Source organism: Rutilus rutilus (genome assembly GCF_951802725.1).
Source record: "Rutilus rutilus genome assembly, chromosome: 7".
Taxonomy (NCBI): Eukaryota; Metazoa; Chordata; class Actinopteri; order Cypriniformes; family Leuciscidae; genus Rutilus; species Rutilus rutilus.
This window is the reverse complement of record NC_140221.1, coordinates 39,681,150-39,703,984: the sequence shown is the minus strand read 5'-3', so window position 1 is coordinate 39,703,984 and position 22,835 is coordinate 39,681,150. Positions and strand designations below refer to the sequence as shown.

The following is a 22,835-nucleotide window of genomic DNA, read 5'->3' as shown; positions in this document are numbered from 1 at the left end:
GGTAAACGGTAGTAAGGGTAAGGTGATAAATCCCCTGTTTTTTTTGTTTTTTTTTGTTTAATACAGTATGCACCTAAATTGTTATGTAATCTCACCAGGCTATCAGGCTATATTTTTTATATTTAGTATAGTGAGGAAAGTAGCAGATCTGAAGCAAAAAGAAGAGAACTGGACACATACTGGTGCTGTGGCCTGTGGTCCGGCCCGGTCCAGGCCACTGACCTGGCATGTTTGCAGGACTTGATGTGATTACATGTGATTGATGTGAATACAGGAGCGAGGATTTTCCACTCTGACTGGTATTTGATTTTGCTGTAGTGCTTCCCGTACCAGGCCGCACTGTACTGGTGTCCTCTTCATCACCATCGTCATCCTCTTCCACAGGTCTGACTCCTTGATTGCTTAAAGCTGTGGGGAGTTCATATGTGGTAATCAGCCAATGAAACACAAACAGAACCCAAAAATTCCTTGTTAAGATATGCTGATCATCTGATTAAAATTCATAACGTTTCTATTGACGTCCCCCCGGACATCACGGAGAGAGATTTCAAAGCTCTTTCAAAAAAACATCACGTCTCTCATTCAGCGTTGTAGACGCAGATATAAACGCAGTATGTGGTGTTTGAATCAAACTCTGCCTGCAGGGGAAAAAGGGCTCTGTGAATAGTGAAAGCCAATTTGCTTCTTGACCTTTTCTTTCAGAAAAACCTTTTTCCATTTCATACTTCCCACTCCCTTTTATTCTACCTCAGATTGTGGTTATTGAACTCTGCCTCCCAAAACAACACAACAGACAGTGACAGCGTGTCTGAAAATTGTATAGATATGACAAAAAAGCATCCAGAGAGTGCTGCTTACACATATTTGGCTTCTATTTCTTTCTTTTTATATTACTATTTTAAACTCATAAAAACAGCAGTGTGTTTAGTAGCATCATATGATGTATGATTTTAGAGTTATGTTGTTTTTAGTTTGTGTCTCTTAGCTTTGAGTAGAGGCTTTATGTGTCGTCAAATTCAACAAAATACACTAAGCAAGTGTATATATTTTTTTAAGTCTCTAATGCTCACTAAAGCTGCATTTATTTGATCAAAAATACAGTAAAAGCAGTAATATTGAGAACAATTCTTTAAAATCAGTTGTAAAGGTAAAAAATTGAATATATTTGTGTGTGTGTGTGTGTGTGTGTGTGTGTGTGTGTATTTTTTAACAATATATTAAAATAAAATATATTTAATATATTTAAAAATGTAATTTATTCCTGTGACGTCAAAGCTGAATTTTCAGCATATTTTTTCCAGTCTTCAGAGTCACATGATCATTCAGAAATCATTCTAATATGCTGATGTATAGCTCAAGAAACATTACTTACTATTATCACTATTGAAAACATTTGTGCTAGTTGTGAAAACTGTGATATATTTTGTTTAAAAAAAATTGTAGAGAGTGAAAAGAACAGCATTTATTTGAAATATAAATCTTTTGTTAAATCTACTGTTATTTTTGATCAATTTAATGTATTTGCTGAATAGAAGTATTGATAAAAAGGTAACACTTTACAATAAGGATCATTTGTTAACAGTAGTTAATGTATTAACTAACATGAACTAACAATGAGCAACACATTTATTACAGTATTTATTAATCTTTGTTAATGTTAGTTAATAAAATCACAGTCGTTCATTGTTTGTTCATGTTAGTTCACAGTGCATTAACTAATGTTAACTAATACAACATTTGATTTTAATAATGTACTATTAAATGTTGAAATTAACATTAACTAAAAATAATACATTCTGTAGAAGTATTGTTCATTCTTAGTTCATGTTAACTAATGAAACCTTATTGTAAAGTGTTACCGATGAAAAAGACAAAAAGTAAAAACTGACTCCAAACTTTTAGAATATATGTATGTAGATTTCAATTTCACACACTTTTTTTGTAACATTTGCAGTGATATGACCATATATAAAGTCAAATGTTTCAAAATATAAATCAAAAGAAATCCTCACCGTGATAAAGAACAGAAAATCCCTGTGCCTCATTTGTCCTATCTGAGAAAAAATACAAAATGACAAAGTCTGCAGTGATGTTCACGATGTCCCGCGGTGGATTGCGGCCATCGAATCGTGCCACCACCCGATTGGAGTTTCCATCCAACAGTTCCACCATATCAGTCTGGTCCACGATATTAAAGAAAGTAAAGTTGAACAGAAGGACAGAAGCACCTGGAACCTGGAAGAGCAACATGACAAAGATAAGACAGCTGTCAGTATGCCAGATACATATTATGTGTTTTGGCTCTAGCAGGCTCTCTCTCCATTAGGAAATTAAAAGATTATACCTGAATGGTCCAGTAGCAGACCCTGCCAGGTCTGTATTTGTCTGGGAAGTCAGGAGAGTAGATTACTGCAGAGGGCGATGTGTAGTTTCCTCCACAAGCGCCTACTTTTGCTATAGGAGTAAAGTGACAGCTTCAGTTTTTTCCTCAACTTGCTAGTAGTATTTGCACATGCAATGAGACTATGAAAACTTACTGTCGAAGACTATGACACGTCCGTCGCCTCCACATGGCTGGGTGTGGTCTCCAAAACACACATGGTTACACTCTGTGCTCGGAGCATCACCGTGACGATGATAATCAAGGTCGTTGCCACAGAAACAAGCATAGCCGGATTCCATACCGGCGAGCTGAAAAAAAGGATTCACAAATTATCATAATTCTCTCATGCCTGGACAATCCAAGCGTGCAGGCAATCAGAAAAAGTAAGCAAAATACAATATATATTATTGATTTCATCCCACACAAGCAGATGCACATGATTACATCTTGGACAAATATATATATATATTTATTTTTCTCCTTTTTTTTTTTTGTTGAGTCATTAACTGGCGATTTTTTATTATTTTTTATATACATTTAGCTAGCATACATTTAGACTTTATGCTAAATAAAATTTCTGGTTCTGATTTTGGGATGAAAAGTGACCTATACTTGTTTGTAAGATTCCTCCATAAAGAGGTAACGTGTTTTATAGAAAATACATAATTTTAGCTATAAAATCTGACTGGACAAGCCACATTCATTGCTTTTGTGAAGGAACCAATATATGTACACGTGACCACACATGATTCTATATTAATGTGCTTTCTATTGTATGCATGTCCCATAGTGAAATTGGTACCTTGTATCTTTGGTTGCGGCAGAAGCTGATGCAGTTCTGAATGGTGAGTTTGTTGGAGGTCTGGTAGCCTCCGGATAGAGGTGTTGGATCGCCGCTGTCCTTAAAACAGCCCAGATTACCAGGCACTGAAAGAGAAAGAGACAAAAAATGCAAACATATTTAAAAAAAAATCACTGGAAACCATGACATGGCCATATTAGAGCCTTATGCCCATGTAGAAATTTAGAAACATCAGCCGCTATTAAATGCAATAGCAGACACACTTGCAAATCATTAACTTCCTTCTGCCGGTAAATCGTCTGGAAGCGTGTCTTAAAGACTGAGGTGTTTTATGAACTATGATTAAAGCAGCACGCATGGCCCAAACAGTGTGAGAACGAAGAGTGCCGTATGTGACTAAACCTCATCCTAAGGGAATGCACAGATGGATTCTGGGGGGTTTGTTAATTATAAACTGAATGAGATCTCAGGGTGAGAGAACACAGAGGTCAGAAAGAAAAAGAGAGACAGAGAGAAAATGTCTGAAAGTCCATGTCGGTGCCATTAAGTGTGTGTGCTATTACCTACATGAAACAACTAGAAATCAGCTCGCCAACCCGCTGAAGACCATCTTAAACCAGCGAGTTCAGTTTTGTTTTTTTGTTTTGTTTTTTTGGCATGGAAAAACTTGGGGCTGGGAGTGCAAGGAGAGCAACTAGGGCAAAATATTATCACATTGTTTTTTTCCATTTCATGCATTATCGATATTTATCATGATATTCATATACCATTAATGGGAAAGGAAATGCTTTCCACATATTTGTCAGACCTTGAGAATAAACGTAAACTTGTTTGTTCTAGGCACAGACTAGTCAACTTTAATGCCCTGCCATGACGCTTTAAGCTTGATGTCGACTATAGTCACTGATCATGGCCTATAGAGGGCGCAACACGAAAAGAAATCTTTGAAGTCCGTTCCGTTTCCAACAGTTAAAATGACTAATGAATGCATACTCAGAGAGCGCTCCACAAGATAGGAGATTATATCTGATTATACTGATTATATCATCTGGATACTCAAAATTGATCAGTGAATGGGGAAGTTTATATAAACTTTAACAATTTCATTTATTTTCAAGCTTTTAAAATGTAATAAACTGAAAATATAACAATTAATTTACAACAACAACAAAAAATATGAAAGAAAAAATATATTGGTTGTATGATATTCCTTAGAAATTTTTTTTTTATTATTAATACTTTTAGAAGTACATTTTAGTATACAGTAGTGATATATTTCTGTCATAATTTCTTAAAGTTACACCGAACTTTTATTTTGACAGTTTGTCCTGAAGACCTTTTTGTTTTTGTTTAATTTTCTTGAAAAGCTTGTGAAGAGACTCTCAAAGCTAGCCTGGTTCTACCAGACTCTAGTACATTTCATTTGTACAGAGAGTCTGGCCTCGCTCCATTGAGAAACGTTTACTTCCTTGTAGGCGGGTTCTCTGTTAAAGTTCAAAACTATTGGATCTGCCCAGAGTCACTCAGGATCTGCCATAGCCAATCGCTAACGTGTGGTTGACTGTGACGTATGTCATGCGCCGAAACCGGCCGGCGGAAACAAGAAGTCCAAATGATCAGAGGATTATGTTTAGAATAAGATGTCTGTCAACGAGAGCTGCTGGTTTTGTTAATCGAATTTAAGAGTTCAAGGAACAATTGTAAATTGTAAATGTATATTTGACACTAAGGACAGTGATGTATTCAGTCAACTGTCGAAGCTAGGTCTAATCATTAACAATACGCCGCTGCGGTCGTTTCGGATCTGCCGCAAATGCTGTACAGTGATCACCGGCTACTGCGCGATATGGAAACAACTGTTCTGCCTCCTTCACTTGGTCCTCCATTAGTGCAACAAGAGGGGAGAAGACAACAACTATCGGCTTTGCATCCCTATCGTTCGCCTTAGCTAACTCATTCACCACTAGAACTGCCAGTCATTTTTACCGTTTTGAATTTTATATCTGCAATAACTTTGTTGAAAAAATAAATACAATCCTTCTGGTACCTGACTTTTCCTAAAAGTGTCTGTATTTTCATTTAAAATGTTTTTCATATAAATTACACATAAGGCAAAAAAAAAAAAAAATGAACATATTATTTACCTATTTCGGTCATAAACGGTCATATTGACCGCACTGAATTTCGCGGTATTATTATACCAATATACGCAACAATAAAATGTGGTAAAAAATACACTAAACATATTCAACACAAATCATTTAAATGTAATGATATTCAGAACAGAACAAGAATGTAAAAATAACTAAAGCCTTTAGTTATTTTTTCATTCTTGTTCTGTTCTGAATATCATTACATTTAAAGCCAAAATGAAATGCTTTATAAGCGAAAGTGAAAGTAAGCGGCGTTAGGCTCACGCAACTCTCTAATTAGAATCCAAATGTTTCAACATTTGCGATGTATTTAAACGCTAAACTATTCTTTATCATAGGATTTTGAACTTCACTCACGTTCCAATATCGACGGAAAAAATCATCACATGGTACGAATTGTAGCCTACTAGTACTGAGAAGCAGTTGAATTTATATGTTAGGTTGACTATTTTATTATTATATTTTATTATGGCTATAATGAACAGGCTGCAATGCTGGAATATGGTGTGTGTGTGTCGGCGGGCGCGATCAAACAGTGGAAACATGAAAACATAGGCTATAGGCTATTTTGTTCAGGGCATCTACAAATATTATTTATTTATAAATTATAATTAAACTTGTTTAAATGTACAGTATGGTGTTGTTTTGTTTTTAAAAGACATCCTAGTACAATAAATGTATTAATCTCTCAATTGGGGATTTATCATTAAAGATAGCCCAGAGCTTTGAATAGCGATCAAAATGACTGCTTGCGGCAGTTTAGTAGTTATGGAATTCTGGCACGAATTCTAGTGCTAACGGAGTGAGCTGGAAATCAAACTTTTCCCGAACCCGGTGGGGAGGAGGGCCACAACATCATTGCCACCAATAAAACTTAGCAAACATTGTTCTTGCTCCGGCTTTAACTTCTGTATAATCGGCCGTTTTGCAACAAAGGACCGAATAGCTTTTCTCACGTCTTTCTCCGCTGCCATTACTCCAACTCAAACTGACGCACTACATCAACGTCATCGTTATCAGCCACTCCCTCTGTTCGCTGATTGGTCCTACAAAAAATTTGGTTCTGGAAACCTAAGAATATACAGCAGTCCCAGACGTAGTACTGAAGGAAAATGAAATTGAGCGGAAGTACGTAGGAGGGCGGAGCCAGGCTATCTCAAAGCAGCTCTGGAGATGAAGTTCATGTGTTCATGTCCTCATATATTGAGACGGCAGATGCTTAAAACCCCATGAGCGTGACAATGTGTGAGTCTGTTATCAGACAAAACCGTGCAGCTCATTCACAGAGACACGCGGAAAAATAACTTATTAGCGACATGCACTGACTGGCTGATGACGCGTTTATTTCTGCAGCATGATAGACTGTTAGATTAATCCATATCCAGAGCTTATTATAGTCATCGATGTAAATTTCATCGCAATCTCAATGTGATATTGTTTATCGCCCATCCCATAGCAACCAGCCATAAAAACCTAGCAACTTCATAGCAATGCGCTAAAACCATTCAGAGCTCCCAGCAACCATACAGAGGAATTCAGCACACACATACATGCCTTTTATGCAAGAAATGAATGGATGATTGGGATTTGTTTGTGTGAATGTAAGTGTATCTGTTCTATCTGAAGAGTTTTAAAGAACCATTTAGATGACAGAGTAGGTTAAATAGTGAAAGGTTTGATTGCAGACTGGTGATAAGGATTTAAAAAAAAACTCTCAGACACTCCAGAACTCTTCAAGAACACATCTCAGCACAAGTCAGCACTTGCACAGGCCTTGTTCCGCTCGCTGGATACAATGAAAAGTTTTGTTTTCAAAGGGATACACGTTGGGGCTAACTCAGGCCACACACACACACGCACGCACGCACACACACACGCACGCACGCACACACACACACACACACACATTCTGTTTCTCTGTATCTGTGTGAAAGTGTTTTACTGAAATATTTCATGCTGTTTGATGAACAGTGAAATTACAGCAGGAAAAGTTTGATAATGAAGTTTATGCAGTCAGTCAAAACACACACACACACACACACACACACAGATTAACTACTACAACAGATCGTGACAGTAAAATTAATCTCCATATAAATAGATCTCGAGTGGGTTTGCTGAAAATAAACAAACAAAATCATTATTAAAGGCAATGTCAACTAATAAATACACAATTTAAGGAGGACATATTATTAACTTTTATAAAAAAAAATATTTCTTGATCCAAAAACATGACCATTTTACACTCTATGGCGATGTCACGCGCATGACGTCACCGTTTTCACGAGTTTTTGTAATTTACACGGAGACGATAATGTACTGATTTAATGTACTGATTAATGCCATTGTGACATCATTAATACAATTATGACATAATGCCATGACCGTTTCTTTTTTGCATCGTAGTTTCCTTAAACGGTCTGGGTCGATAGTGGAGGGAGTATTAAACATCTAATATGTTCTATTTGACGGATTGTGTCGCATAATACAAAATTTGCCCTTTCAATGAAGATTAATTAGGCTCTTATTTCATAAGAGAAAATTTTTTTTATCTGTTTTCCTTTGTATGCAAATATAATATTCAAAATGACCATAACATAAATGTTAGCTAAAGACTAAGTAGAGTTGAACAGACAAAGACTGTGCAGACCCTACAACTTTCATGCTTGTCTAAACACAGACATGTACAATATAATCCACAGTCTGTTCCTCTTATTAATCAGAGTGTAAAAAACCACCACAAACTGCAGTGCAGCGTGTTCCTCCCCCTCATAAATCTGGAACAATATCCACATGAGCGGTGTTGAGTCAAACACGGGCCTGTTCTAGTGGACTGGATCTGAAGATGATCCATCGCTGCCAGCGAGGAATTTCTGGGTGGAAATTAAATGGAAGACTGCATGTAATTATGATCGTTAGATAGAGGACAAAAGCCTTAATTACACTGATATGCTTTTACAGAGAACAGAAACTCATTTTTCACTCTCGGATGCCTAGAGAAGAGGGGGGAAAAGAGAGTATTTCTCTTGGCCGTTCCTTTGCCACTTCAATGGCAATAGCTCTGAACTTGAAAGCAGGGCATTCTGCTCTCCAGGGCTCATGCAAGATTAAAGACCGCAGGTCTTCTGCTTCTGACAGAGTGATTGTACTTTACCATCAATTTATCTGTCCTTTACCTCTCATCACGCACTGGGTTTGCTTCCCCCTGCACAAAAAAGGACTCATCTCTTTCACCAACACAGCTGCTGTTTTAGGCAACGCCATGCTTTTTTAGTTAACTTACCTCAGAAAACTTCAAAAGAGATTTGCAGAACGTACCTCATGCAGTTAAGATGTGCTGAACACGGGCAACAACTGCAAATATCCATGCTTTAAAAGTAATACAATCGACTTCAAAGTGTAGAGTGGAATTTGAAGATTTTATAAGGCGCTTGGCTGGCGAACGCAATGGCATTACGTGTGCTAATGTGCCTCGTTTAGACTGGCTCGCATCCAGATACGGCTTTCAGGAAACACACACTTTCACAATGGAAAGATGCAACGCATGCACACACACACACACACACACACACGTCTATTTTTTACAGGCCTGCATCTGCATCTCAACATGGAAAGAACTGGAGTCTTAAATTAAACGCAGTTGGGAATGTGGCTGGTTCCACTGCTGAAATACATAAAATTATTAAATGCCTCACAAAAACACAGTGATATTTGATACTACGCAGGCCCATGATGAAATATCTATTCAGTGTTTTTTTTTTTAAAGATTGCTGGTTTGATTGGCGTTAGGGGCAGCCAAGGAACTCTGATGACATTTACAAGTCTGCCCTTGAGCAAGAGACATGAGTTAGTTCACAGTAAATCACTTTAGAGGAAAACTATCTGCTAATGACAAAAGAAAGAAGAAAACTCGCTTCACCCTGATGTACAGCTTACAGGCATAGATCGTAACAGTTTACGTCAGATTACGATCTCATTCTAAAAATGGCAGTGACCTTTTCATATTGCAAGTAGAGCTGTAAAGCTAATACTAATTTAGTGTGATTAATTATTTAAAAATGCAATAAAATGTATTTTTCCTATGTAAATTCTCTAATAAGGGATTTTCAGATTATTGGAAAAACTCAAGTGCAGCCTTTATGTTTTTGCGAGCGCAGAGTCGGCATAGACCCAGCTGCTACCCCAACTAACAAGGAACGTGTGGCAAGCAGGACAGGACAGGACAGGACAGGACAGGTGTCACCTGCACGCCACACCGGTCTCGAGTATCTCACGGAGGAGCTCCGGATTGATAAAAGGAGGAGCGATGACAGTGAAGGATGAGAGAAGAACAGGCCTGGACTATTTATATTATGTGGTGGCAGTCGTCCCTGAGGGGCTGCCGCTTTTACCTTCGTTTTTGTGTTGTTTATTTTGATATTAAAGTGTTTAAACGTTCGTCGGTTCCTGCCTCCTTCTTCCCTTATCAACAAACCTCATTACAGAACGTTCTCAGAACATCAAAACATCAGCACAAAAAACGTTATTTATACATCACTCATGGAATGTTTTTTAGTTGGACGTTGATCTAACGTTTTTTTAAATGTTACTACTTGTTCCGGAACGTTCAGAGAACATTCACAAGACTCAAAGTTAGCTAGATGCTAGTCTCAGCCTCAGACGTCACGCACACAAAATTGGAAACACCTCAGAAGTTTCAAAGTTGTCTTCTGATTGGTTGAATTCTACAGGATTTCTGGGAGATGCTGCGACGGCAAGCCCCCTCATGGAAAAAGGAAGCCATCATGTTTACAACTGTGACAATGAGCACTCTTTCTATGAGAATGATGCAGATCAAGGTGCAAGATATGACGCAAAAGCTGAAGAAGACAATGTGTATCATCTATGAATTAACATAATTTGCTTAATAATCATTCATTAATATAAGCATATTCGCCACCATGCTGAAATGTTACAAAAAAAGCAAATGGGGTCAATTTTGATTTCATTTTGATAAAGTGTGGTTACACTATTAAAAATTGTTTTCGTAAATTGAAATAATGTTGAAATAAAATACAATATAAATATTAGATGAAAACCTTAAACTTAAAAAATGTAAATAAAAATAAGAAATGACAAATGACTGAAATAAAATAAGTTTACAAAAAAGTACCAACATTTAAATAAAAATAAATAAAAAGCTAAATAGAACTGTCAAAAATCACAAAATTACTCAAACTTAAACACATTTTTTTTTATAAAAATATAAAAAATAAAATTCAAAATATTCATATTTAATATAATAGCATCTAAATAATACACTCCAAAAATTGATCAATTATTCAATTAAAATACGTACAGATTATTCAATTACATTATAATTGAAAATATTTAATTGAAATGAGTAAATGTTAAAAAAAAGGCTTAAAACGTTTTTTGAGTGTACTAAACAACTCTTATGTTGACTTAAATGGCCCAACATCTCAGAAATGTTGAAGTAGCCAGCCTGTACTTCTTTGTAACCACGTGTAGCATGTACTTGTACAGTGCATGTATGATAACTTTTCCAATTTCAACCCCGATCCTTAATCACAAGGCCTCCCATGAATTACCTCCAATAACCCTCTTCTGAAGAGTGACAGTTCCACTCTCATCTTCAAAAACTCTATACAGCGACAGTAAATACCACTGTTATTCTCTTAAGCTCACTAAAACCGCCGATATTGTTCAGAGCAGAAACGATGGTATCAGGCCTTATATTGCACATCATATCTCAGCTGTGGGGAGTCATCCGTGCTTTTCACAATTCAGATTTTCATTATTGCAGGGCTTGATGGGGGTGACGCAAGAGTGAAAGACGTGTCACAAGTCCGCTGAAGCAGAGAGGCGGACATAATAGCATTCAAAAGGAGAGAGAGAGAGAGAGAGAGAGAGAGAGAGAGAGAGAGAGAGAGAGAGAGAGAGAGAGAGAGAGAGAGAGAGAGAGAGAGAGAGAGACTGACAAAAGGAAGAAGGAAAGAAACACCCAGATAACAAACACAACAACATCAAACACTGCAGATCTTGGCAAATGCATTTGGCAGAAACAGCGGATAAGCGTGTCTGAGAGGGCCTCTCTCTTTCCCTCTTTCATTCTCTCTCTCTGTGTGTTATTAAAATAAGGTAATTACAGACATAAATTCAGATGACATCTGCGGTGCGTTTTTTCTTCTTTCTTTTTGCAGAGGATTGTGGGTGTTTCTTTTTTCCAAAATACATTCATAAGTTTCTGTGCCACACCCTGCAGACTCAGCCAGGAACACTTTTAGTTGAGAGCCGAGATACACTTGAGGAGAGGGGGTGAAATAATAAAAAGACGTTTTGTTATTGCTAATAAGACATTCTGTCTTTCTGAATGTTTAAAGGGATAGTTCATCCAAAAATTGAAATTCTGTCATCATTTATCCACCATGTTGTTCAAAACCTGTATGACTCTAGGTCTTCCACAGAAATTGTAATAATGTGCTGCTAGCTCTTTTTCATGAAGTAACAATGAATAGTATCATAAATGTTATGACTTTTATGATACGTTTATGGTAGGGTACTTTATACACTACCATTTAGATTTTTTTTTTTTTTTGAAAGAAATGAATAGGCCTACTTTTATTCTGCTAGGATGGATTAAAATGACCAAAAGTGACAGTAAAGACATTTATAATGTTACGCAAATTTACTGTCACAAATAAATGCTGCTCTTTTGAACTTCATATTCATCAAATAATCCAGAAAAAAAATATATCACAGTTTCAAATAAATAAATATATAAAAATCTGGAGGTTCATGTGACACTGAAGACTGGAGTAATGTCATCACACGAGTGAATTACATTTTAAAATAGAAGAAAATATAATTTTTTCGATAAATGCTGCCTTGGTCTGCAATAAGAAACCTCTATCTAAAAATAAATAAATAAACATCACAGACCCAAAACTTATTATATTCCAAATCTGATTTATTAATATATCATTTAGACCAGTTTTGTGAACTGATTCTTTAAAACAAATCTAAATCAGATGTATGATTCACTCATTATTCGGACATCACTACGTCTCCTGGTATATACAGTAAATAAAGACTTACAGTTTCAATCTGCTCATCACACAAAGCTCATATGGTTGCAGAACTTGTGTAGAGTACTTTTATGAGACTTTCAATGGGCTTTTGCATCCATTTTGAAGCTCCAGCTCCAGTTACAATTCAATACATGGAAAAGAGTGATCAGTACAAACAAACAAACAATCTTATTTTTTGTTGCACAGTTTGTAAAGTGAGTAAACAGATTCTATTGTGGTTTATTGTGGAAGTCATCAATGTGAAAGTAAAAAGCTAAAAATGGGCCACAACAAATAAAATAATACAATACACTAATGAAAATGATGATAAGATCTCAAACAGAGAGACGTATATAGCGTGTGTGATTTATCTTTTTCCACAGGCATCTTATTGTGAGAGCAAGGGTGCCAGAGCTCACAGCGTGTTACCTTTCTGAAATAATAAAGCCCAAACAGATTAGAAAACTATATTAACAGTCTAATTTTGTGAAGTGCACATACACAAACCCACACATAGAACCACCTCCCACCACATCAACAGGTTTATTCCACAGACGTATAGCCTATTCCTCTAGCTGTTGCAACACAAATTCATTAACACATCTACGGTCTTGTCAACACCTAGGGCTCTCAAGGGCCGCTCACACTGACAGCAATTTTATTAGTGGAGGTCATTTAGTTGCTGTATTGTTGGTGGGAGTAGGCGTTCCTTTTGCTTGATGCTTTAATGTTCCAGGTGGGCTGAAGAATCAAAATCTCTTAGAATGCCCAATTTTATTTATTATGCTCGTGCATGTGGGCAGATACAAATCATACAGAACAGTGAAACTGCTCACAATAACAAGAACCTCTAGCACATTTCATCTAACTAGTGGTTTGTTAGTGGGAGTTTAACTAGTGGTTGACTGAACTGTTTTTTTGTTTTTTGTTTTTATACTCTTTCCCCGCCATTGACGGAAATTTCCCTCATTTGTGAGACAACGCTTCCTAGCCATTGACGGAATTTTCCAGCTCTCTGTGTTTTAAGCTATTACACATCTTCTGAAAGAGTACTGAATCCCCTGATCAAAACACATGCGAAGAAGAAGCTGAAACAAGTGATAGCATATGTAAGCAGATGCATATGTAAAATAACGGGATCATCAACATTAAACATCATTTAAATCAAAACTTTCACTGAATTAAATGTTTTGGGGGTGTTGATGGACTCGATCTACTCCATGTACTGTATGTTTTGATCATCGCTCTGAATCCGATCTGGATGTAGACTTTGACAAAAATGTGATTTTCTCAGCTTTTTGCTCAAAATGTTGCTTTTTTAATGAAACCCACATTCAAGTGTTGATAAAAGAAAGTAAGCATGAAGCTATTTTTGTTTAAAAGTAGAGGGTCTGTTCTTTCTTTTGATAGATTGCATGTTCAGATATTCATACAACAAAATATAAAATTTTGTGGTGGTGGCTGGCAACTTTTTTTTTTTTAAACGCTGGCGAGGAAAGAGTTAATAGCCAATGTTGATACTGATATTTAGGGAGCTGGATGCTTGATGACAGAAATAAAATAATAGTGGCCATTAAATACACTAAAAATAAGAGTCAAAAGAGATAAATAAAAATAATTAAATTAAATTAAAAACATAACATAAAATGAATTTACATAAAAATATTTTGTAAATGAAACCGCTTTATGTCTGTCTGAACAGCAATTCAGGGACACGCAGTGCAGTTTGGGTAGAGGAGGGTTTTTAACCTCTAGCAATTATCTAGTTTTAGTGCTGCACTTCACAGTTTGGTGTAAAACACCTATAAAATGACTATATTAAGCATCTGGGGTTTGGTGATTTGTTGGTAAATCATTCAAGAGCCCTCATCCTCTTTCCTGCTTTTAGATCTGCATGTCTGTCATTAATTCAGATACACTTATCCAGCCCAGAATACATGTGTTTTGGTTTAACTTTTTTTGTACAGTTACAACAGCTGGATCTGCTTCGGAGTGAAATTAATTTGTTGATGTTGTGGATCATTCCACAAAAAACAGACTATTAATATGCTTTCATTTTCTGCTCGGGGGAATTTGACAGTGTAGCTTTGTTTATGAGGCAGGCGTTTCTGACTGAGTTTCTGTTTGCGTTATGCCGCACTTTACCCATGACCCTTGTATCTATCATACATTTAGCAGCTGAGATTTACACTGGGAGAGAGAAAAAGTGAGAATCAAAGGAACAAGTCAACGGGGTCGTTCCAAACATCTTGAGTATAAATCTTCGGTTGGAGTACAACATGCAAGGAACACAAACAATACCATCGACCCTTTAACAGGGGACTGCTGCGCAACTTCACGGCATACTTTCCCATGTCGTGCATCTGCAAGGCGGTGAGCACATTGCATTAGTCGTGCCGGAGGCCGTATTATGACACAATTGAGGCAGAGATCAATGCTTTTCACCGCCATGCCCTTCAGGGAGTGACTGCATGCTTAATTAAAGATTGAAGGAGGCGTTCTCAATAGAAACAGAATAATTAAAGTGTTTTCAGAGGCTGGAGGAGTGAAACAACAGGAATGAACAGTGAAAAGAGCTGTACAGAACTCATCTCTTAACCCCCGCTGCACCTGCCCTGGGTCATGAGGTACGGCGGCCCTAAGAATTTAGAGAGACTGTTGAGTGGGGAAAAATAACAGCAATTTGGCCTTTGTACTTTGTTAATGAAGATATTGTATCAAGACCAATATCGAACATGTACATCACAGAGATGTCTATTTGATGTGCGTGTTTACATCTGGAAGATGTATTTTTTAGAGTGTTTGCTCATCTGCAATACGTCTATAGGACGTTTCCTGTCAGATGTCAAATAGACGTTTAGAACATGTCTTTAAGATGTTTCTGATTTAGAATGTATGTAAAACTGACATCTTAAAGTTGTCTATCAGATGTTAGTAAACAGCAGATGCTTTACAGATGAAGTGATCTTTAACAGACGTCTTGCAGACGTACTTGTGCAATCTTCATCTGTCTACTTTAATTACAGATTAATTACATCATGATTGAAAGCATGGAATTCATAAAATCATGTAGCTGCACGATTAATCGTTTAAAGGTCTTGATTTCGACAACTTCCTTTGACAACAGCGAACGTTCAGATCTGCGTCGGTGCTGCTGCTGACCCAGAGAGAGCAGTTGTCATGTAAACAATGTATTCTGATTCCCGAAAAATGAATCTTATGAGTCAGTTCCCTTCAGAATCAAACATATAAAGCTAATGTGTTGTTTATTGTAAGGCTTGTGAGATTTGAATCAGAGTAGTTACTGAATGGTTGTTCATATGACAACTAGTTCAAGACAGAGTTTTGGAAGTAGCATTTTATAAAAATGACCAAATTAACAAATATATCAAAAAAGTGTACAAATACTACTATTCTTTAAAAGTAAAAAAAACAAAAATAAATTGATTCATTAATGGAATCGGAATTGAAAAGTAATCATACCCAGAATGATTCAATTCCTTAAATTACTATTAGATTTGATTCTCAAGCCTATCTGTCAGTGTAAATGTGGCACTGAGACCAATCTTCTCATCTGTTATTGCAGGAGGTTAAAGAGCAAATCCAAACATCACCCTGAGCCAACCATCACACACACCCACACACACACACCTGTGACTGAAAACTGAGCATGACCATTGATTAAAAAGACAAAAAAATGCACCTTTTAACAGATAATGTTGTTGTTCGCTTTAAGAAAACAACCTATTTGTGAGGAATGCAGCTGGTTCTCTTACGACTCACACTTGACTGTTAACCATCCCAATTATTTGGCACTAAACCTCCACGCTGAATATTCACATACTATAAAAGTGAAAGTAAACATGATAACTGTCCAAAGTTAATCTGCACATTGAGTGATTTGAATCAGTGCTGACAGTATAGAAATAAACATCAAGTCCCTCCGTTACATACAGGAAGGCTTTTCTACATACCTTTTCTAGATATTATAAACTAATACTTAATTATGTGTGTGTGCGGGTTGGTAAAAAGACAAAAAGTCTGCAGAAGGTTAACATGATAAGACATCTAAAACAGGTTATTGTTATTCAGAGAACAAAAAAAACCCCACCAAAACAGCACAAACAAAGGAGAAAATCTACCTCTCTCTACGTGCTGCAAAGATAAGTGTCATTTTGCACATGACAGCGTGCCTAATGGAGATTGGGGCAAATTCTGTTCTTTCATCCCACATAACAAATAGGGAAACAGCCTCGGGTGCATGTACGCGTGTCGATTGTGATGCTACAATTGCGCCGACTGCTTTCTGATTTTAATGCATAACGACTGCCTGGAGCTAAAAAGTCCAACAAATCACCTTGCGTTCATTGCCAAAACATTGTGGGCATCGTGGCTTTAGGGCACCACCCAAGACCCAAGACCTATCTAATGATATCCAAGCCGAAACAGGAGCATGCGGAGGACTGTACTTGATATGGGCGATGCCCTGAGAGCTGATGGGAATCTGGGACATGAAAAAAAAACCAGATGGGTTACAAGCCGGTACACACAAACACATTTACGGTAAACCAGACTCAAACCAGTGAGCCTAACAGAGAAGACAACTGGCTGTGACAAAAGCTGTCCTAAATTTGCCTGCCGTCCAAGACAGCCTCAGCCCAGAGGGGCATTAGTTGGGTGGGCATTGTTAGCTCCACTCAGGCACAGAGATACTGGGCATCCAGACAGATTAATGTGTGTATGGCACTTTTGGGAAATGGGTCAGTGAGTGCAGTTGTACTGACAGTGAATACGGAGATGGAGGAAAATTAAAGCTTAAGTCACGCATCACAACCCTGAGATGGGCTATAAAATACTGAGAAGCAGGCCTTAACAAACCAGCACAGAACCAGGAGTGGATGTGATTGAAGGGAAAAAACAACAATCCTGACTAGATTTTAACTAAATATTTTCTCTCTCTCTCTCTCTCTCTCTCTCTCTCTCTCTCAGTGCATGCTGGGAAGTGGAAGTGTGTGGGAGGGTGATTACGGTGAGAGGGAAATTTGAACACGGTTTCTTAACTATTGTTTTGGGAGCCTATTGGGAGGATTTCTATGTGTGTAATTTCGCAAAACTAGTTTGGTTTTAGTCTGTTACCTTCTCGGATTTTTGTTTCTCTAAGTGTAATAGTCGGGTACTGATCGTGCCGGGGACGGAGATGGCGTCGCACGGGAGTGTGCAGGCGTCGTCTCTGTCACTCCGTCACGGTATCAGGTGTGTCACGAACGCCGGCGAGTCTGTGGAAGACGTGTTGTTGGATGTAGCTGAACGCGTCGGTCACGACAACATTGTTTCTGCGTCCCGAATGAACAAAGCGGTGGTGGTTTTTCTCAAGGATGAACATCTAGTGACTCGTTTAATCGAAAGCGGGATTTCGGTAAGTGGCGCTTTTATTCATGTTCAACCGTTAGCAACACCAACAAGTAAAGTAACCATTTCCAATGTTCCGCCGTTCATTTCTAATGCTGATATTGAGCGCGAGCTTTCGCGTTTTGGTAAACTTGCTAGTGGAATCAAAATGGTTCCACTTGGCTGCAAAAATGCAGCTTTGAAACATGTGCTGTCGTTTAGGCGGCACGTATTCATGTTTTTGAACTCGCTGACTCTTAATGTGTCGTTTCGGTGCATGTATGAAGGCAAATCGTACATGTTATATGCGAGTGCAGGTGAGATGCGATGTTTTGAATGCGGTGGTTTCGGGCACGTAAGGTTATCATGTCCAAATAAAACCGAGGCAGGCCCGAGTGGAAGTGAAACTGCCGTGCAAATAGATCCACATGAAGATCAGGTTGTTGTGGTTAATGCTGAGAATGTAAGGAAGGATGAGGAAGTTCCTACTGAGAAAGTAATACATTTCGAGGAGGTCTCAACTGAGAGTGTGAGGAAGGACGTGGAGTCGTCTGTTGAGAATGAACAAATGGATGACGGTGATGTTGAAGTACAGATGTCTGAAACAAATGTTGATTTGAGGATTGAAGGTCAGATAAGCAGAGATTGTGTAGTGACCAAGTCTGGAAGAGATAAGGATCATAGAAGTGTCAGAGAGGTAAATTCAGGTGAGCCTAAAGAAAAAATAAAAAAAATGGGTGAAGAAATAAATGAGGCTGATGATGAGGAGGATGGGTTTCTATCTGATACTTCGGATCTGTCAGATATTTCTCAGATAGGTTGTGATCAGATTTACTCGTTGGATGAGATAAATTCGTTTTTGGATGAGACTTTTGGAAAGGTTGCTGATGTGAAGAATTTCTTTCCAGATGTAAAGAAGTTTGAATTTTCAGTTTTGTATTGGCAAAAGAGGGTAGGAGAAGAAAAACTGAACACGCGAAAGAGGTTTCGCTTGAAAAAGTTTCTCACTAAACTTAGAAAGGGGAAAACCCCAGTTAAAAGTAAATCAAATTGATTTTGCGAAATGATATACACATCAAGGGTGTCTTTGCAGTGCTTTCTGTCTCTTTTTTTCCTCTCTTTATATCTCTTTATGGATATTTTGAGAATAGGATCTTTGAACATCAATGGAGGGAGAGATAGGAATAAGAGAGCAGTGATTTCAGAATATGTTCATCTGAAAGATATCAATGTTATGTTTTTACAGGAAACACACTCAGATAATCAAAATGAGATTGAATTATATAGATGGTGGGAAGGTGAATGTATTCTGAGTCATGGAACAAATTTAAGCGCAGGAGTAGCGATTATCTTTTCCAAACATTTGGATCTAAAGATCCTATCCACTATTGAATTAGAAAAAGGTAGAGCTTTAATAGCAATAGTAGAAATTAAAGAGTTAAAATTTCTTTTCATTAATGTATATGCTCCAAATTTAGGCCCACAGAGATTAGAACTATTTGAAAAGTTAAGCATTGCAATAAGAAAATATGATGATGGAAAAATGTGTGTAATAATGGGAGGAGATTGGAATTGTACTACTGATTTTGTATTGGATAGGAATGGTCAAGAACCTCACTTACAGTCTAGTAATATGCTCCTCCGTATAACTCAAGAACTAGAACTGGATGATGTGTGGAGGAATAAGAATCAGTTCACAAAACAATACACATGGGTTAAAATTGTGGATTCTATTGTGAAGGGAGCACGACTGGATAGAATATATATAAATAAATCAGATAATAATAGAGTCATGAATGTTGGGATATCTCCATGTGGGTTTTCTGATCATCATATAGTGACTATTGATTTTAATACTAAAAGCATGTCACATTCAAAATCTTATTGGCATTTTAATGTCAAACTGGTGCAGGATAAGTTATTTTGTGAAAAATTTAAATGTTTCTGGGAGAGTTGGAAAGTAGAAAAAGACAATTTTGAAAATGTAATTCAATGGTGGGAGGTAGGAAAAGTCCAAATCAAGATTTTTTGTCAGCAGTTTTCTTATAATAATACTGTGATTATAAAGAGAAATATTGAAAGTTTGGAGAAAGATATTAATGAAATAGAAAATGTAATTGATTTGAATGTTTCGGGTATGACTAAGGATTTAAAGATAAAGAGATTGGAGTTGAAAACACTGTTAGAGGAAAGAGCAAAAGGTGCCTTAATCAGAGCAAGGATATCTTCCATTAAGGAAATGGACGCTCCAACAAAGTTCTTCTTTAATTTGGAACGTAAAGTAGTAAAACAAAAAAATATGCTTTATCTTCGGAAGGACAATGGCACATTAACTTCAAATCCTATCGAAATGAGGAAGATCGCAGTGGACTTTTATGCTGAACTTTTTGGGTCAAAAGACTGTGATCCTGAGAGTATGGATCAGTTATTAAAAGGACTGCCTATTTTGAAACCTGAGGACAGAGAAACCCTGGACAAATTAATTTCATATGAGGAACTTTCAGAGGCCGTAAAGCAACTGTCCATAGGGCGTTCCCCGGGAGTAGATGGTCTGCCTGCTGAATTTTATAAATCATTTTGGGACATTTTAGGAGAGGACTTTTATAATGTAATCTGTGAATGTTTTCAAAAAGGTACTTTACCCAGCAGTTGTCAAAGAGCAGTGCTATCACTTCTACCAAAGACTGGTGATTTAGGGTTGTTGAAAAACTGGCGTCCTGTCTCTTTAATGTGCCAAGACTACAAAATATTGTCTAAATGTTTAGCAAATAGATTAAAGAAGTTTTTGAGCACTATTGTGAGGAATGAGCAAACATACTGTGTTCCAGGACGTACCATAATGGATAATTTATTTCTAATAAGAGATGTTATGGACCTTTCTATGAATGATGATTTTAATATTGGTTTCTTATCGATTGACCAAGAAAAAGCGTTCGATCGTGTGGGTCATGAATATCTTTTAAATGTTTTGAAAGCATTTGGGTTCGGGGAGACTTTCATTTCTTGGATCAATTTACTGTATAGAGAGGCTTCAGTGATGCTTAAGGTTGGAGGGGGACTGAGTTGTCCAATACCTGTGAAGAGGGGAATTAGGCAGGGGTGTCCAATTTCTGGACAACTCTACAGTTTAGTTATTGAGCCCTTGCTTATTAAACTAAGAAATAATTTGAAAGGTTTTTATATACCAGGGGATTTTAATGGTTCAAGTGTTTCTGTTTCAGCTTACGCTGATGATGTCACTGTGTTTATTACTGGACAAGGGGATATTCAGACACTGTCTAAAAGTTTAGCTTTATACGAGAGAGCCTCCTCATCAAGAGTAAATTGGGCAAAGAGTGAGGGTTTTGTTGTGGGTCCCTGGAAAAATGGTGGGCCACCTAAGCTTCCAGGGGGGTTACAGTGGAATACGGAGGGAATTAAAATTCTTGGAGTATTTCTGGGTAAAGAAACTTATAGACAAAAAAACTGGGAGGGTATGCTGGAGAAGGTGTCTGCCAAGTTGTCTAAATGGAATTGGCTATTACCTGAACTATCCTACAGGGGTAGAGTCTTGGTTACAAATAACCTGGCCGCCTCCATGCTATGGCATAGACTCAATGTGCTGGATCCTCCAATTGAGCTGATTAAAGTTATACAGAAGAAATTTGTGGATTTTTTTTGGTCGGGGCAACACTGGATTCCTGGATCCGCATTATATCTACCTTTACAAGAAGGAGGACAAGCTCTGATAGACATCAGAAGCAGGATTATGACTTTTAGACTGCAAACAGCTCAAAGATTATTATATGAAGAAGATCTGGGATGGATTCGTGTTGCTTGTGCTATTTTAAGGACAGCATCTGGTCTCGGTTACGAGAAACAATTGTTTTTACTGAGCCTTAAAGAGCTGGACTTGAGTAATTTAACCCTGTTTTATCAGTCAATGCTGAGAGCCTGGCTTGATAACTTTAATATCAACAGAGATCTTTCTGAACCAAAGGAGTGGATAATGGGAGAGCCATTGTTTTATAACCCACTGATACAAACGAGAACTCTGTCATCGGGAAGTTTGATGAACTGCCTGGCGGGAGCTGGACTCAAGAGGATAGGAGACCTGAGAGACCTCAACGGATGGAAGACGGCTGCAACATTACAGCGTGAGACGGGTATTCGATCTCTCCGTCTTCTGCAGCAGGTGATGGAGGAGGTGCAGAGAGCATTGCCTGGAACCTGCAGGGAGGCACTGGAAACTCAACCAACTCAAGAGTGGAGGAGAAACTATCAGTTTCCAACTATCAGTGTATCTGCTGCTGCAAAAGAAAATTATGATGATGCTGACACAATATTAACTTTTAAGACCCCGGAGATGGGACAGTTTCGTGAAACAACTAAAAAAGCAATCTACTTTACTTGCGTTAAAGTTGCCCATCAGACTGTTTTAAAGCGAGTACGAGCTGGGAGGTGGACAGAAGTGTTTGGACCAGACTTTAAAGGATCCTGGAGGTCTCTGTACAAACCGCCTATTGAGAAGCGTACAGCAGACCTACAGTGGAGACTTATTCATGGTGCTATAGCTACAAACAGACACGTGGCACACCTGAATCCAGCAGTGGGGAGGGAATGTCTTTTTTGTGGAATTGAAGAGACAGTTGAACACTTATTTATTAAGTGTGTGAGGTTAGGCAGTCTTTTTATTATTTTACAAAATTTGTTTAAAGGTTTTGGTAAAGATTTTTCCAATCAGTGTTTTATAAGTGGTCCTAAATATACATCTCATGAGAGAAGAAGAATATGCTTATTAAATCTTTTGTTGGGAATGGCCAAGATGGCAATTTGGAAGACTCGAAAGAATAAGTTATTGGGTATAGGTACAGTAGATCCAGAAAATGCTTTTAAAGGCATGTTGACTGCTAGAATTAAAATTGAATATACATATTTTAAATTGATTAATGATATTCAAAGGTTCGCCGAAATATGGTCCGTGGAAGGAGTTCTGTGTGAGGTTTTGGATGATATGTTGTATTTCAAATTTTAAAGATGTTTGAAGTATAAATGTTATG

At 37.5% G+C, this 22,835-nt stretch overlaps 1 protein-coding gene and 1 long non-coding RNA gene across 4 annotated transcripts in view; one reads left to right on the top strand and one right to left on the bottom strand.

Moving 5' to 3' along the window:
* Nucleotides 1–5,236, top strand: part of LOC311293219 — a 267,232-nt gene extending 261,996 nt beyond the window's left edge. Inside the window, exon 5 of the long non-coding RNA XR_014627902.1 lies at nt 4,564–5,236. This is a non-coding gene — a long non-coding RNA (uncharacterized lncRNA). The remainder of the gene's footprint in view (nt 1–4,563) is intronic.
* Nucleotides 1–22,835, bottom strand: part of kremen1 (kringle containing transmembrane protein 1) — a 65,951-nt gene that overhangs the window by 2,060 nt on the left and 41,056 nt on the right. The window contains exons 4-8 of one of the 3 annotated variants that reach the window (XM_084413331.1): nt 3,186–3,310; nt 2,538–2,691; nt 2,345–2,454; nt 2,013–2,235; nt 181–408 (exon numbers count right to left, since the gene is read on the bottom strand). In XM_084413331.1, the coding sequence (XP_084269457.1) occupies nt 181–408; nt 2,013–2,235; nt 2,345–2,454; nt 2,538–2,691; nt 3,186–3,310 (840 nt within the window). The remainder of the gene's footprint in view (nt 1–180; nt 409–2,012; nt 2,236–2,344; nt 2,455–2,537; nt 2,692–3,185; nt 3,311–22,835) is intronic. The other 2 variants (XM_084413332.1, XM_084413333.1) reach the window with 2 other exon arrangements.